The sequence below is a fragment of the Macaca fascicularis genome, chromosome 3 (assembly GCF_037993035.2).
Source record: "Macaca fascicularis isolate 582-1 chromosome 3, T2T-MFA8v1.1".
In the NCBI taxonomy this organism is placed as follows: Eukaryota; Metazoa; Chordata; class Mammalia; order Primates; family Cercopithecidae; genus Macaca; species Macaca fascicularis.
This window is the reverse complement of record NC_088377.1, coordinates 56,282,996-56,297,534: the sequence shown is the minus strand read 5'-3', so window position 1 is coordinate 56,297,534 and position 14,539 is coordinate 56,282,996. Positions and strand designations below refer to the sequence as shown.

The 14,539-nt window shown below is 42.9% G+C and overlaps 1 protein-coding gene across 18 annotated transcripts in view; it reads right to left on the bottom strand.

Moving 5' to 3' along the window:
• Positions 1-13,133, bottom strand: part of AUTS2 (activator of transcription and developmental regulator AUTS2) — a 1,209,597-nt gene extending 1,196,464 nt beyond the window's left edge. For all 18 annotated transcript variants that reach the window (XM_005549414.5, XM_005549418.5, XM_005549420.5 and 15 more), the window contains exon 1: positions 12,766-13,133. In XM_005549414.5, coding sequence (XP_005549471.1) covers positions 12,766-13,074 — 309 coding nt within the window. In that variant the 5' untranslated portion in view covers positions 13,075-13,133. The remainder of the gene's footprint in view (positions 1-12,765) is intronic.
• Between the last annotated feature and the right edge of the window lie 1,406 nt (positions 13,134-14,539).

Sequence of the window (14,539 nt, the reverse complement as noted above, 5' to 3'; positions counted from 1 at the left end):
ACTATAAAACAGAGATATTATTCTTTTCTTCATAGGGTGTGTCAATGGGATAACGAATGCAAAATTGCTAGCACAATGCCTGGCACAAGGCAAATAGTAAATAGCAGCTCCCTCTTCAAAAATTTCTTCTCATGGAAATTTTGTCAACTGTAAATAAGCAATGACTGAGTACCTACTATGCACAGATTATTGAGTGAAGAAAGAAACAATTCTGAAAGCCTCAAATATCCCCAGAAGGATATATATAAAAAGAGTGCAGGGGTTACATTTAGGCAGAGAATACAGGGAGAATAACAATACATAAGAAATATAATGCTGGGCACAGTGGCTCACGCCTATAATCCCAGCACTTTGAGAGGCCAAGATGGGAGGATCGCTTAAGCCCAGGAGTTCAAGGCCAGCCTAAGCAACACAGGGCGACTCGGTCTCTATAAATAATAAATTAGCAAGGCGTGGTGAGATGCGCCTGTGGTCCCAGCTACTCAGGAGGCTGAGGTGAGAAGGTCACTTCAGCCCAGGAGGTCAAGGCTTCAGTGAGCCATGACTGTGCCACTGCACTCCACCCTGGGCAACAGAATGAGACCGTGTCTCAGGAAAAAAAAAAAAAAAAAAAAAAAAGTTTTAAAATAGAAATATAGGGAGAAAACTCTGGCTCTCTTTTTTCCAAGGTTCTAGTCATAACTCCCAAAAAACACACAGTGAGCCATCACAAAGCATAAAACAGACCAAGGAAAAAATAATAGGACTTGAACTTCCCACCAGATCCCAAAGTAAACATGAAGCCCATAGTGTCACAGTCAACACTTCAGAAACTCCTTCAGGCAGGTCCCAAGATCTCCATACATGGGAAAACCATGTCAGAAAGATGAAATGCCCCCAAAGCTAAGAAGTAAAGCATTTCTCAGACCTACTCATTTCTCAGAAATAATCCATATCCCAGCATTAAGACTATCAGTAATGTACTATCATTAATATTATTATCATCATCATCAGTGATTCTGGAAACAAGTAATAACTATAGTTAAAATTAATTCTAGGTTTGAAATATAGATAAAAAGGATGGTTTTACTGGATAGTTTGAAGCTTGAATGATTCAAAGTGGAAAGCCACATTGCCGAAATAATTTACAATTTTTAAGAAATGATCAAGAGAGGTAGAGGCAGTATAGATATGCTGAGTTAAACAGCTTTTAATGCTTTCAGATATATGTAAAACTACTTTTAAACACAGGAACCATTTCTGGAATCACATTATACTTCAATATTTAAAAACATTTATATTCTTTCAACTGAAGGTGACCTGGGACAATCTGGTCCATTTCTATATTAGACTAATAAAACGTTTTAAAACAACACAAGTGTCTAACACAGCAGGTCTCAACATTCAGGTGTGAAATTGCACCTCCCAGCACACAGGCTGAATTATCCCCCTGCATCTCACCTGCAATTATCATTTGCTCCCTCCCCAGGTGGCTCTAAGACACCACATATCCTCCTAGGCTCACATCTGGAAATACAAACTCCCTCTGGAGGCCTCATATGCTAAGGGAGTCAGAGAGCACAATAACAGAAACGTGATGCTGGCTTCAACAACTTCTGAAAAACAACTATTTTCAACACACAGTATAAAAGTAATCTGATACAATTAAAATACCCTTATGTCACTATGGTTAGGAATAAATATTTTTCCAAATAAAAATGGTAAATTTACTTCACAGTTCTCATAGAGGCCAGCTTCTTCCATTAAGGCCAATTCCAAAAATTTAGCAAAGGATATTTATTTCATCAGTTCATAGGGCATAATTAGATGTTTTGATTAAAGCATTTTCCTCCCCTGGTTAACAAGATATAACAGATGTCACTGACTTCCCTAATAACAATGCAGCCCTGCTTTTGGCATCTTTACAATTTTAAAACTGAACTGTCATATAGAAAAATTATAGCTAGGGTGTCTCGGTACAATCATGACTCTGAAGTGGTTATGACATGCCTGGACTCCCCAATGGAACAGATATGGAAATCATACTCCATATTCATAGCCGGGAGCCCTCCTTAGCAAGCACTTGAAAACCAAGCTCTGAAATCTGAATGATGCGGGCTTATTCAAATCACCACCAATTATTCCTGGAAGCACCGACCAAGTGAGGTATAAAACCTGAAGAGAAAATGCAAATCTCACAGTCACTGTCTTCCAGGAGCACAGGGAACAGAGCACGGGGAACATATGCAGAAAACTGTCTCAGAGGAAGCAATGCCCATCTAAAGAGATTTACTCCACCAAAATCCCAGCCTCCCTGCAGAGAGGAGGAGTACTATAGTTGATAAAAAGGACTCATATTTTTCACAGCAAGATTCCCCTGGTGCATTTGATCCAATTTACAAAAATTCGATTTACACCAATTTTGTCAACATATCAGTCCAGAGAGTAACTAGAGACAGGCCTGCATTTTAAATGGGAGGCAGAGCCTCTCTGATTGAAGTTCAACTCAAACATCCTGGTTTAACAACTCCATTAATGAAATGAAGCACAGATCTAAAGATTACTCAGCCCCTTTGTCAGTCGCATGTGTTATTTATAGGACAGCGTATCAATCATGTCTTCCCTTTATTATTTCCTACTTTCTGGTCCTAAGCTATTTGGTCTGCCAAATTAATACATTCCATGGCTGCTGCAAATCTAAACAATGCTTGATAAAAGATTAATAAAATAGTTGGGTTCTCTGCTACCACATACACATCCAGGGAAATTCATCAATGTCTTTTTATTTGCATATTTGGCTCACTGCCCCCTACAGCAAATATGTAAGGCACAATGCTCAGGTATCCTGGTTTATGGTTTGCATTTAATTCAGGGTGTCAATCTGCTTCTGTTTTAATTACATCCATCTTGATATGTTATTACAATCCCATGAAAACTTCTTTTAATTATATGAATGGCTATGAATATATACACATGACAAACAGTTGTTATAAATGTTCTGGTTCAGCAATGAACAGGCAAGATGCCTTAGTCAACACATCATGTGGATTTAATATTTTGAGTATTTCTTCAGAAGAAAATTTTGGTTGAGCCTCAACTCCACTATACTCCAAAGTTCACTCACTCCATACATCCTGCTACCAATGTTATGAAGTTGCTGTGAGTTTCCACTGATTGCTAGGCTAACGAAAATATTTTACACAAGAAATTTTGTTAAAATTTTACATGGGCCACATTAAGGTCATCTTACATCCAAATAATTATTTTATCTTTCCACTGGACATTCAATGATGAGAAACCACCCCAATATTTATTTTTTTATTTTACATCCTTATAAAAGGGAGGTGGGGGCAGTGTTTAAAAACGATGAGTGTATCTACAGAGAAAGGCCAACTAATTTCAGGGTGATATACTGGGAGAGAGTGCAGGGAGGGAACAATGCTTTTTAAAGGTTCTTGATATTGTGTAAATCAGAACATTTCTTAGCTGAAATGGGAAGCTTACAATCATGGGTGCTCATCCACATTTATACATTATGTTTTTAAAAAATCTCCTTCCAAGCTTCCCAATCCTTGGGACTCCCCAGTACTAACTTACAAGAAGTAGTCTCCTAGATTCATAGGGTAACAGCGAGAGCCTCTAACTCCCAGTGTGATCTTGAACAGGTCAATTAACCCCCGTGGGCTGTGTTTTCATTTGCAAAATGAGAGGTAGAACTACATCACTAAAGACAACATCTGTGCCTCTGATGCCACATGGCTTAGAAAGCACATCAACTACCAATGGCTGGAATAAAATGGATCAAAAGGCTGCTCTGAAAAAGTGTAGGTCCTAACTTTAGGATACCTCCTAAAGATTTAGCTCTGCATATTAATCTCAAAACTGTAATTTTCAAGTAATCATAACAAATGAGGGAGCAAACCGTAATATGCAGCATGACACACTTATCAAATGCTTGTTTCCCTTTTTGCTCCAGTGAAAGTATAATTTCACTTCAACTATATAAGATCATTTCTTAGAAAAACACAGTCCAGGACCTTCATTCTCTTTGCCAACTGAACGTGTACAGACAGAATGTGTGGAAGTCACTGGAACTTCTATCATGTGGCTAGAAAACAAGTAATAATCTAACGTTCAATTATTGTGCTATCCACACCTTCATTCTTACTTTTTTTCCTTTGTGAAGATTTTAACTACAGAACATTTCACTAAACAACATTTAACCAGCAACCTTTAGCCAACAAGTATAACTGAACAAAGAGATCTAGAAGAAATTAAAAAAAGAAAAAGAAGTCCACTTCAATATAACAACCAAGAAATACTTACAATATGGGACTGTAATCTCTTAATTCCTCTTTTTAAGTTCTAAAATATTACTGCGATCAGAAACTTTACAAAAACTTAAAATGAGGTTTTGTGGTGCAGAGGAGGGTAGGTATGGGGACAAAAAGGAAAATGAGATCCCTCAGGTGTCATCACAACTTGCCCCTGGCAATGACTAAAACTCAGTCTCAGGTTTACAACTTAGCCACAGTTTGAAAATATCAGATTGCTTGCCGGGTACAGTGCCTCACGTCTGTAATCCCAGCAGTGTGGGAGGCTGAGGAGGGTGGATTGCTTGAGCCCAGGAGTTTGAAACCAGCCTGGGCAACAAGGCAAAACTCCATCTCTACAAAAAATACATAATTAGCTGAGCATGCTGGCATGCACCTGTAGTCCCAGCATTTGGGAGGCTGAGGTGGGAAGCTCACCTGAACCCAGGAAGGTCAGGGCTGCGGTGAGTCATGATTATACCACTGCACTTCAGCCTGGGCAACCAAAGTAAGACCCTGTCTCAAAAATAAATAAATTAAAAAAAGAAAGAAAATATCAGATTTCACCCATATAACCAAGAGTTGCAATCTGTATTTGCAAGCTGTGCTTCAGTTAATAGCGGCCACACAATACTTTCAATTTAAAGACTTTCTGCCGAAAATGAATCCCAACTTGCATTGGCAATTTTCCATTACTTACAAATTGTGGGCTTTTCTCTTGTGACTCCATTTTACTGCACATGGGTTTTCCAGGACTCCAGCGGTAACAAGGAGGTATGGCACCGTGAGGTATAGTGGCAAGTTAAAATGACAGTTAAGTCATTTTTAAAATATTTGTATGCAGTTGATCATTTATAAAGTTTGCTCTGGCAAACAAACTAACTAGAATTCAGATATAAGCTGAGAAATTAGAAAAGTGAGCTGTAACAGCCAAGAAAGCTGTGGCAAGCAATTCACCTTTAGAGAGCTAAATTAGAATTCCTCAAGCAGATTGTCACAGTTCAAATAATGAAATTTAAAAACTTTTCAATTTTCGCGTTTCATACACAATGTTCTAAATGCACTCCCTTTTATTAACAGCATTCATAATTTTGATAGCTCTACCTCAGTAAGGGAAGAGAGGAAAGAAGGATCGGAAGGAGAGATAAAAGAAGGAAAGGAGGAAAGTAGGCAGCAGGTGAGCGGGGAATCTAACTGGACCCTAGGAGAGTCACATACACTAATATGTGAAATAAACACCTTCAAAGAAGGCACCAATTCATATGATTTTGGGGTCCAGAGCCCCTTGCAATGGATGGAATCAGAGACCTGAACAGGACTAAGACATAGAAGCCTATACTTGTCTAGTCTCTTCCTAAATAAACAGGGGCAGTCAAATTCTAGAAAATCCACTCCTCCCCTCCTCATACTAACAGCATGAAAAGGGCCTATTCTTTGTGACCTCACAATATGTATTGATTGCATACCAACAGATACAAAGCTATAATAGAAACTATCATTACTCTGGAATTTTGTTAGAAGAAATGAAGGAGAACATAGCTCAGATTTTGAAGAAAGAAGTCACACTTAGGGTCTCACCAGTCTTAAATTCGATATTCTCTCCACCTTCCAGAGGGGAAAAAAGTCTACATTAATGGAACAGGTTCTGATTACCTAAGAGAAAACAGTTCTGCTCCAGCTTACTAATTATTTTTGATCCTCTCCTGTCTCAAGTTTTACCAAATTCATTATCATATTGCTCTTCTTAACTTCAGTGATCTGAGTTTTCAAATCTACATGAATCTTTTCAAAACTTTCTAAAATTAACAGCTGCTATCCCATTACTAGGTTCTTTATCCTACATCTGCAGCATATTGGGTTTAATCCTAATTCTGAAAAAAAAAAAAAAAAAAGTTGCTTCTGGAGGAGAAAAAAAACAGCATGAAGCACTTTTACAAAGTTAGGTTGCATTTAGTATATTATGACAACTATATAGGATAGGGGTAAAATAAAATAAAATAAAATGTAAAGCCACTAACCCACCATCCTTCACCCTGCACATGCACACAGGTGGGCACATACACACACACACACACACACACACACAAACACACAAAGTGCCACAGACCTTCTTGTCCAAAGGCTTCCAAATCTCATAACTCTTAAGACCTAAATTATTCCTTAATAGCTAGCCTCAACTATTGTTGTGTCCATCTGGGGACCTTATTTCTAATCCTAACATTCTTTCAAACTAAATAGTCACCATTTATCTTTGACAATACATAGAATTGTGGTGTAGAAGAGTCTCAGAATCTCTTTATCACCCTTAACACTCCTTGAATCATGTTTACTGTTCTGTTTTCTTAACCCTTTTTCAACAGTGAGAACTACAGAACACTACTCTCAGAGAGGATCAAAGGTTCAATTCCTAACCTCACAATTCATTTTTTAAATTCACGAATTCATTTATATTCTAATTCCAAAAAAAGGCGCAAGTAGTTAATATCCACAATTAACACAAGCTGCATGGAACCATCATCTCACAACCTTCAACCACATCTCACATAAATACTCCTCAAGTGATGGTCTGCCTTATAGAGTAAAATACTGAAATTCGGTAAGTATAGTAAAATACTTGAATTCATAACCACACACACTATTCATACCCTTCCTTTCCTCCAAATTCTCTCATCACTTCTCAGGTCCTAAAGCTATGCACACTTTCAGAAGTCAAACGCTGGAACTGACCCATTTCCTTTACAGTCCCATGGCCAAATTTTCCAAAAAAAGAAAGTGAAAAATGCAACAGAAACACAGTTCCACAGCTTTTCCTGGCTCTCTAATAGCAAAAGAGAGGTTCTGACCCTTTTTTGAACTACCACTTCATATACAGCAAGCCAAAGGCAGATAATTTGAAATCCTTGTTTTAACATCAATGTCAACCTCCTTTCTCATCCAACTTTTTTTACAGGTTGCTAAAGAGCAGCAATACATGAAACTAGAAGGGACAGAGAGGATAAAACATTGGCTGAAGGGCAGCTTGGTGGCATCAGAATTGGGCTAGTATCATCACACTGAAAGAGCTATTAATGAGAACCTCCTGTTGGGGTTGGTGAGAATCAGTAAAAAGGCAGATATCAGGCAGGAAAGGGGAGCAGGAAAAGACATGGACTAGTCTCCCTCACTGTTTACATCTTCCTCACTTTCACTCCCCTTGCCACTCCTGCTTAAGAAGCAGCTCCCACGCACTGACTACAAGCTTCTGTGCCTGGTTTTCCAAGTCGTCTACCATCAGCCCACTCACCCCAGACTCAGATATCACCAAATTCCAAGATCTGGAGGGACTTTTTTGGATCCTTTCTAGTACTTCCCATACTAGATTATAGATTACAATGCAGAGAATAAAAGTGTTCTGTGGTCAAAATAGATTTAGGAAATTAGACACATCACAGTGCCTTCTCTGATATTCAAAATTCACATTCACACAATAGACTTTTAATTCTGAAAGAACAAGGCATCCATTTAATTTTGTCTACCCCATCAATTTTCAAAAACTATTTGAGGGTAGATCACTCTGTTTCAGTCTAGAACACAATTTATGAACATCCTGTAAAGTTATGTTCCCTTTCAGCTTGAGAAGCTTTGCTCTAAACTAGTTTAAATCTCTCCACTAATGGATAAAGGAAATTATGCTTTTAGAAAGTTAACTTCCAAAGGCTACACTAGTTAGGCAGGCCAAGCGTGGAATGTGGGTCTCCACAGGTCTCCCGCCCCACTAAAAGCACTCTTTACTTACCTTTGTACTTACTTCCACCAGCCCTTCCTAGCCTCCGAGTCCTAACCACATAGCATCTGGTTCATGTGCCTTCTTCACTATTCCTTTAGAATGCTCTCCCTAGCCCTAACTCCTTCCCATATATCCAAATCACTTCACCCTTCTAGGTCCCATCTACCCCATGAAGCCTTCTTGAACACTTCAGCCTATCTCACTAGCCTGTCTCTAAAAGCCTATCGTGCTTAGTTGATATTAGGCATTCAAGTGCCTGTTTCAAAATTATTTCACAGGTGCTGGCTTTAATTTATCAACTAAACTACATACTTTTTCAAAACGCTACATTTATGTTTGGGTTCTCTATATTCTTAGTGCCTTGCACATATTAAGCACTCCATAAACATCTGCTGACTGATAAAAGGCACGTAACTAATGTTGTTTTTTAAACAACTAAATAAAAGTGATCTGACCATAATAAATTGTTAGAGCCTATTAACATAGCATGTTATAAGTACATCAAATTCTGTACAGCCTGCTTATGCTACTGATGTGTGTGTGGGGTAAGCCCTGAAACAGAGCCAGGAAGTGAAGACCGCATCAAAGTCTTGGTTTGATGCTCTAACCACTAGAAATGAGTCTTCCTTTACTTTCATAAGCCTACAAAGCTCCAATTGGCCTCTTTTCTGCTAATTCCACAAATTTCATCTTAGCTTCCCTTGGTCAGCTGTAAAAAAGGAGGCTGCTCTAAGAACCCAGTGCACAAAAGAGGAATAAGGGGAAAAAATAATGAATTTGCAAAGTCAAGTTTTCAGCCATGGTACTCACATGGCTTCCTAATAGCGACAACACAGAAAAGAAACCCAAATAGCAGAAAGCCAACACTATCTGACACATCAGGACACACTGATGGTGGTAGGACCCCAACATTCCCATTTATTCTTTGTTTTCTAAAAGCCACTTTTTAAAAAAACTAGACATCTTATTTGGGGATTTTTGCTCTCATCCTGTCACTCAAAGCATATCCAAACAAACAATGTACTATATACCAATGTTAATTCTGCTTCTCAACTGCATAATGAAAAGAACACCACGTTCAACTTTAGCCTCCTCGCCTACCCTCTTATCTTCTATCATGAGACTCTTCATAATCATACACTTGAACTTCAGGGCACAATTACTCAAGACAAGTGTCCTGTGAATATAAAACTATCTCAGCCAGTTTCACCGCCTATAAAATGTGAGACTTGTCAAACTACGTCTAAAGCTTTCAACATCTCAAAAAAAGAATCCAACAACAGCAAAAAATAATCAAGATAAAAATGCAGGTTCTCATTAGGCAAGTTATCACTTTTACTCCAGTATCAGTAAAATCAGTTGAACTGGAACTATTTATATTAGCACATTTCATAATGAGTTAGAAGCCTCTTTTTTAAAAAGCGAAGTCCAAAATCAGCTACTCACAACAAAATCAAATAATGTGTCCATTAACACACAAAGTATGCTACTCCACTGTTTGCCAGTTATTGCTCTGAACTGGCACAAGCTATAAACCTAGCTGTACAAGCCAATATTTCTGGTTTCTTTTCACAATATCATACCAGCAGCACCCTTAATGACATGTGGTGACAACTGATTTCATTTCTAAACACAAGGCCCAAGAACATACCACGTATTTAGGATAACTCTTAGCAAGTATAATAATTACTAACTTTTACAAATACTCCCGCAACACACATTTTTGTCCAAGCTCATAGTTTAGTTGCCTGTTCCCAATAAGCCCTCACATTTCTTGGTGATAGTTCAATAAATCTTCCAGACTGAATACAGTGGACCACCAGAGGTTTTAATTTAATAATCACTACACACATATGTTCTGACCATCCAGCATGGACACAATGTGATAGCACACAGCCAATGAAACTACCTTTTGCCAAAGAACCAGACATATATGATGATTTCTATTTCCCATTGTGTGTTTTTAATCTGACAAATGTATTTATGGCTTCCCTAAAAACTTGGGCCTCTTAAAATGTAAACACTGACAGGATATTTGGTATTAGTGAACTGTTACACATTTATTTAGGTGTGATAATACTGCTGTGGGGGTTTTGGTGGGATCTGAGGATTTTTGGAGTCATTATGGTTTAGGGATTCATACAGAAGCATTTCTATATGAGAAATACGGATGAGATCATATGTGGGAGACAAAACAGATGAAACATAGAAAATACAAGATGAGATATGAGTTGGTAGTTCTCAAACCTGGATGTTGGGTGTTCTGTCTACTTCTGTATGTTTAAATTTTTCTACAGAATTTTAAGTAAACTTTTAAAAAAGTTAGACCTTTTATACCTACACATAGATATACATATGATATTTAGATATGAAGGTGGCACAGTATTCAGCTAACCAAAATAACTTGGATTTTGAATCTAAAAAAGTAGCAGAAAGAAATAATCAGAGCAAAGAAAGAAATGGTATTAACTGTACATTTTGAACTTGGTCTTCTTTTAAAATTACAAGTTTTTAAGCACAAAATAAATTAAAATGAGCACATTTTCTCGCCAAAGCCAAATAAATAGATATATATCACAAGCCCAGTCAAACACCTATTTGTTAAAAATAAAACCATCAAAAAGAACTGCATAAGTGATATACATATATACACACACATATATCCCTACTTGTCCTCGAAAAATGTTCGTGGGAATCTAGTGGCCCCTCCTGATTCCTGAGAGGGGCCACACCACAGCCCAGGATAACCATGCAGAAAGCAGAACCACTTGTAACAGCTCTTACAAGTACTTTCCTAAACCAACCACAGACAGCAATGATGAACCAAATTCCAAACAGCATGTTCTATTAGGAACATGCTGCCATTTCAACTCCTATTTTAAAGCAAGAGAGAGAGACAGAAAGAGGTCACACTGTACGGTAACCACCCACCTTGGCAAACTTAAAGCCACAGTTGGAATTATTCTAATAAGTGGTGAACCTCAACACTCAAAATTTTGGCCAATAAAGCACCAATTCTAAAACCAGAGAGTAACTGATTCAATCGCTGACATCAAAATCTATGACCACCACCAATATTACCATCACCATCACCACCACCTCCACCACCACCACCAGTACCTCCCTTACTCCCAACCACTGGCCACCATCCACCACCATCACCACCAGCAGCCCAACCAAAAGCAGTTCACACAGAAAAGGACAACACTGATAGGAAGCCTTCCTTTGAAAACAAAATTTAAACCTGACACCCAAACACATCAACAGAACCAGCAATCTAAACCTGTACAGTTACTGTATATGAGATTTAAGCTGTCATTAACAAAGCTCGCATCTGAGCATTTGAAACAATACCATAATAACAACAACAAAAAAAAAAAAAAAAAAGGAAAGGGAAAAGTTTCCTTCAGGAACCTCAAACCATCACATCAGGTGCATGAAACACTATAAGCCAACTATAAACCGTATCTTGGTTTTGTGCTTAAGAAAGGTGGACCAACTCTGCAGAATCTCAAAGCCTTCTGTGTGTATGTGTGCATGGTGTGGGGGGGGGTGGGGACAGGGAGGTGGGGGAGGAAAGAAGGCGGTTAAATTTAGAGAGGCCAATGACCAATACCACACCAAAGGAGATAGGTCCAGGCAAAGATAGTTTCCCCCTAACCCCTGGACAGTCTCCCCCTCCCTCCCTTTTCCCCCACACTAGGAGCCAGTTGGCCGGAAGGAAAATGTGCATTTGGAAATCAACGCTGCAGGTGCCCAACGAATAAAGAAAGAAATACACACACACAGACACACACAAAGCCAATCACTTAGAGAGAGAAAAAAAAAGAAAACACAAAAAAAGGAAAGGCAGAGGGACAATTGGTGACAAGCCCTTCAGACAGCAGCTAGGATTTTATTCTTTCCTCCCACCAGTCTTCCCTGGTGTACCTTTTTCTGTCCTTTAACTAAATTGCTCATGTACACACACACATGTGCCTATGTATGTGTATAGATAATATAATTAACCCTTTCTGTAACAGAGCCCCATAACAGAATACAGAGAGCTATTCCACCCTTCCCTCTTCTCTCCCCTCCTCCCTCCTTTCTCCCAACCAGGAGAAAACGCCCCCTTCCCCAGCTTCACCAAAAAAAAAAAAAAAAAAAAAAAAGAATATGGGGGGTAATGGGGGGAGGCGCAAAGAAACCACAAAACCCCATCAGTCTCCGGTCCCGAGGACACCCGAGAAAGGTATACACTACACAGACACACACACACACGAATATATGACTCTGTAGAAAGCACACAGAGAACCGTCCACAGGCGCCCCAAACCCAGCAAAGAGACTTCCACCAGCCAAGAAGCCATGATTGGGGAGGGAGAGGAGGAAGAAGTGGGGGCAGAGCTCTCCGTGGAGAGGGGGCGCATTGTTGTGATGCCTGAACCCCTTTCTTTCTGCCCATCTGCTGTGGAGGGGGTGCAGGGAGGGGGCGCAGGGGACAGGCGAGCGAGAAAACGAGGAAACGAGGAGACCAGGCACGGCTTTGCGACTCCCTCCTGCTGCCTGTCTGCCCGCGCCCCCAGCTCCCCCCACCAACAATAAGACCTCAGCCTAGACAGACAGACAGACAGACAGCCCGGAGCGCGGCGGGGGAGGCAGGAGAGCCGGGCGCAGCCGAGTGGGGTCGTGCATAAAGGGAACCCGGGGGGAGGGGGGTCCCCCTTACCTCCAGCGCTTCAAAAGTGACAAAGCTGGTCATGGCAAATCCATCAATGATGTCCTCTTCGGCCGAGGTGGACTCTCTCCGCTTCCTCCGCGGGGGTCTGGGCCGGGACGGGGCGGAGGACGGGGGCTTCCCATTGTCTTCCTTGTCGGAGCCCGACGACGAGGCGAGTGAGAGCGCCCGGGTCCGGCCAGCCCCGCCGCCGCCGGCCGCGCCGGCCCCCAGCCCGCCCCGGGAGCGCCTCTCCCGGTCTCGCTGCGACCGCGACCGCCGCTTTTTGCGGAGTCCATGGCCCCGCGTCGGGCCATCCATGGCTCTGCTGCGCCGGGGTCTCCCCGCTCGCCCGCCACAGGCTACGGCCGCGGCCACACAAAAAAAATTGACACCGAGCCCTCCCTCCCCTTCACGGCTTCCCTCCGCCCCGAGGAGGGCGCGGGGGAGACGGCGGCCGAAAGAAGGGAGAGAGGGGAAGAAAGAGAGGAGAAAGAAAAGGGGGAAGGGGCGGAGAGAGGGGAGGAGGGACGGGGAGCGAGGGCGAGAGGCGAGGAGCCCAAGTGTGGGGCTCCCCACAGCACCGAGGGTCGGAGATGCCTGGGAGCAGCGCCGAGCAAAGTAATGGCTGAACACACAGGTCTCCTTTAGAGGAAAAAAAATAACTCACCAAGCAGGCAATAAATCAGAATAGCGGAATGCTTTGATCAAGAGACTGGGAGGCTCCGGGGAGCCCTCCCCGCGGCCATTCTCCGCCGCGCCCCCCGCCCCCCGAAAACGCCCGCGCCCCCCTCAACCCGATCCAAAATCGGGTCCGAAAAAGGTCGCGGGAAAAGTGGGGGCAATGAACTTCACCCGCCCCTCGCGCAGGAAAACACCCCCGCCGCCTCTCACACACGCCTCGGAGAAAACTCACTCCCAGTCTCCCTAATTTTTAAGAAATGCAGCCAGGGGAGGCCGGGGCTCCGGAGCGACCCAAAAGGGGCGAGACCCCCCAGAGAGGGGAGCCTAATAATGCAATCATTAGAGGAGGAGAGGGCGAAACTGCGAGCGGCGAAGGAGAAGGGAGGCGGAGGAAGGGAAGGAGGATGCTGCTGGAGCAGTTGTGGGGTTTGCTTTTCGGTCTTCGAGGGGGGAGGAGAGCGAGATGAAAGAAGAGAAGAAGCAAACCCTGTCGCTGCCACCCGCCCCCCTCCTCACAAAAATATTTTTTCCAGTCCCAAAGAAGAGGTCACCCTTCCTCAAAAAAGGGAGGGGGTGAGTCAGTCAGTCGATGAGGAAAGCAGAAAGAAATCTCCAGCGGGAGAGACACCGGTGTGCCGCCGCCGCCGCCGCCGCTTCTCTCGCCGCCCCGCCTGAGGGAGAAGCGCAGCCGGGAACGCTGCTCTCGCCGCCGCCGCTAACGCTGCCGCCGCCGCCGAGAAAGCCCCGAGCCGGAGGGTGCACGGCGTGTCCCCGGGCGGCTGCAGCGGGAGCCCGGGCACTGCCCCATCCTCCGCCCGCCTGCCTGCCTCGCGCAGCTCCCGCTCCTCCCCCTCCGCGGCCGGCCCACCGCCGCCGCCGCCGCCGCCGCCGCCCGCCTCAGCCCAGCCCCGCGCCCGCTCGCTCGCTCGCTCGCTCGCTCGTGCTTTCGCTCGCTAGCGCGCTCCCGCGCACCCGCCCTCCCCGCGCCTCTCTCGGCGCGCGCTCCCGCCCCCGCGGCCCCGGCCGGCGGGATCACGTGGACGGCTGGGCTCCCTCCTCCCCCGCCCCCTCCCCAGTTGTAGAGTGTGTAGAAAGCAAAAGG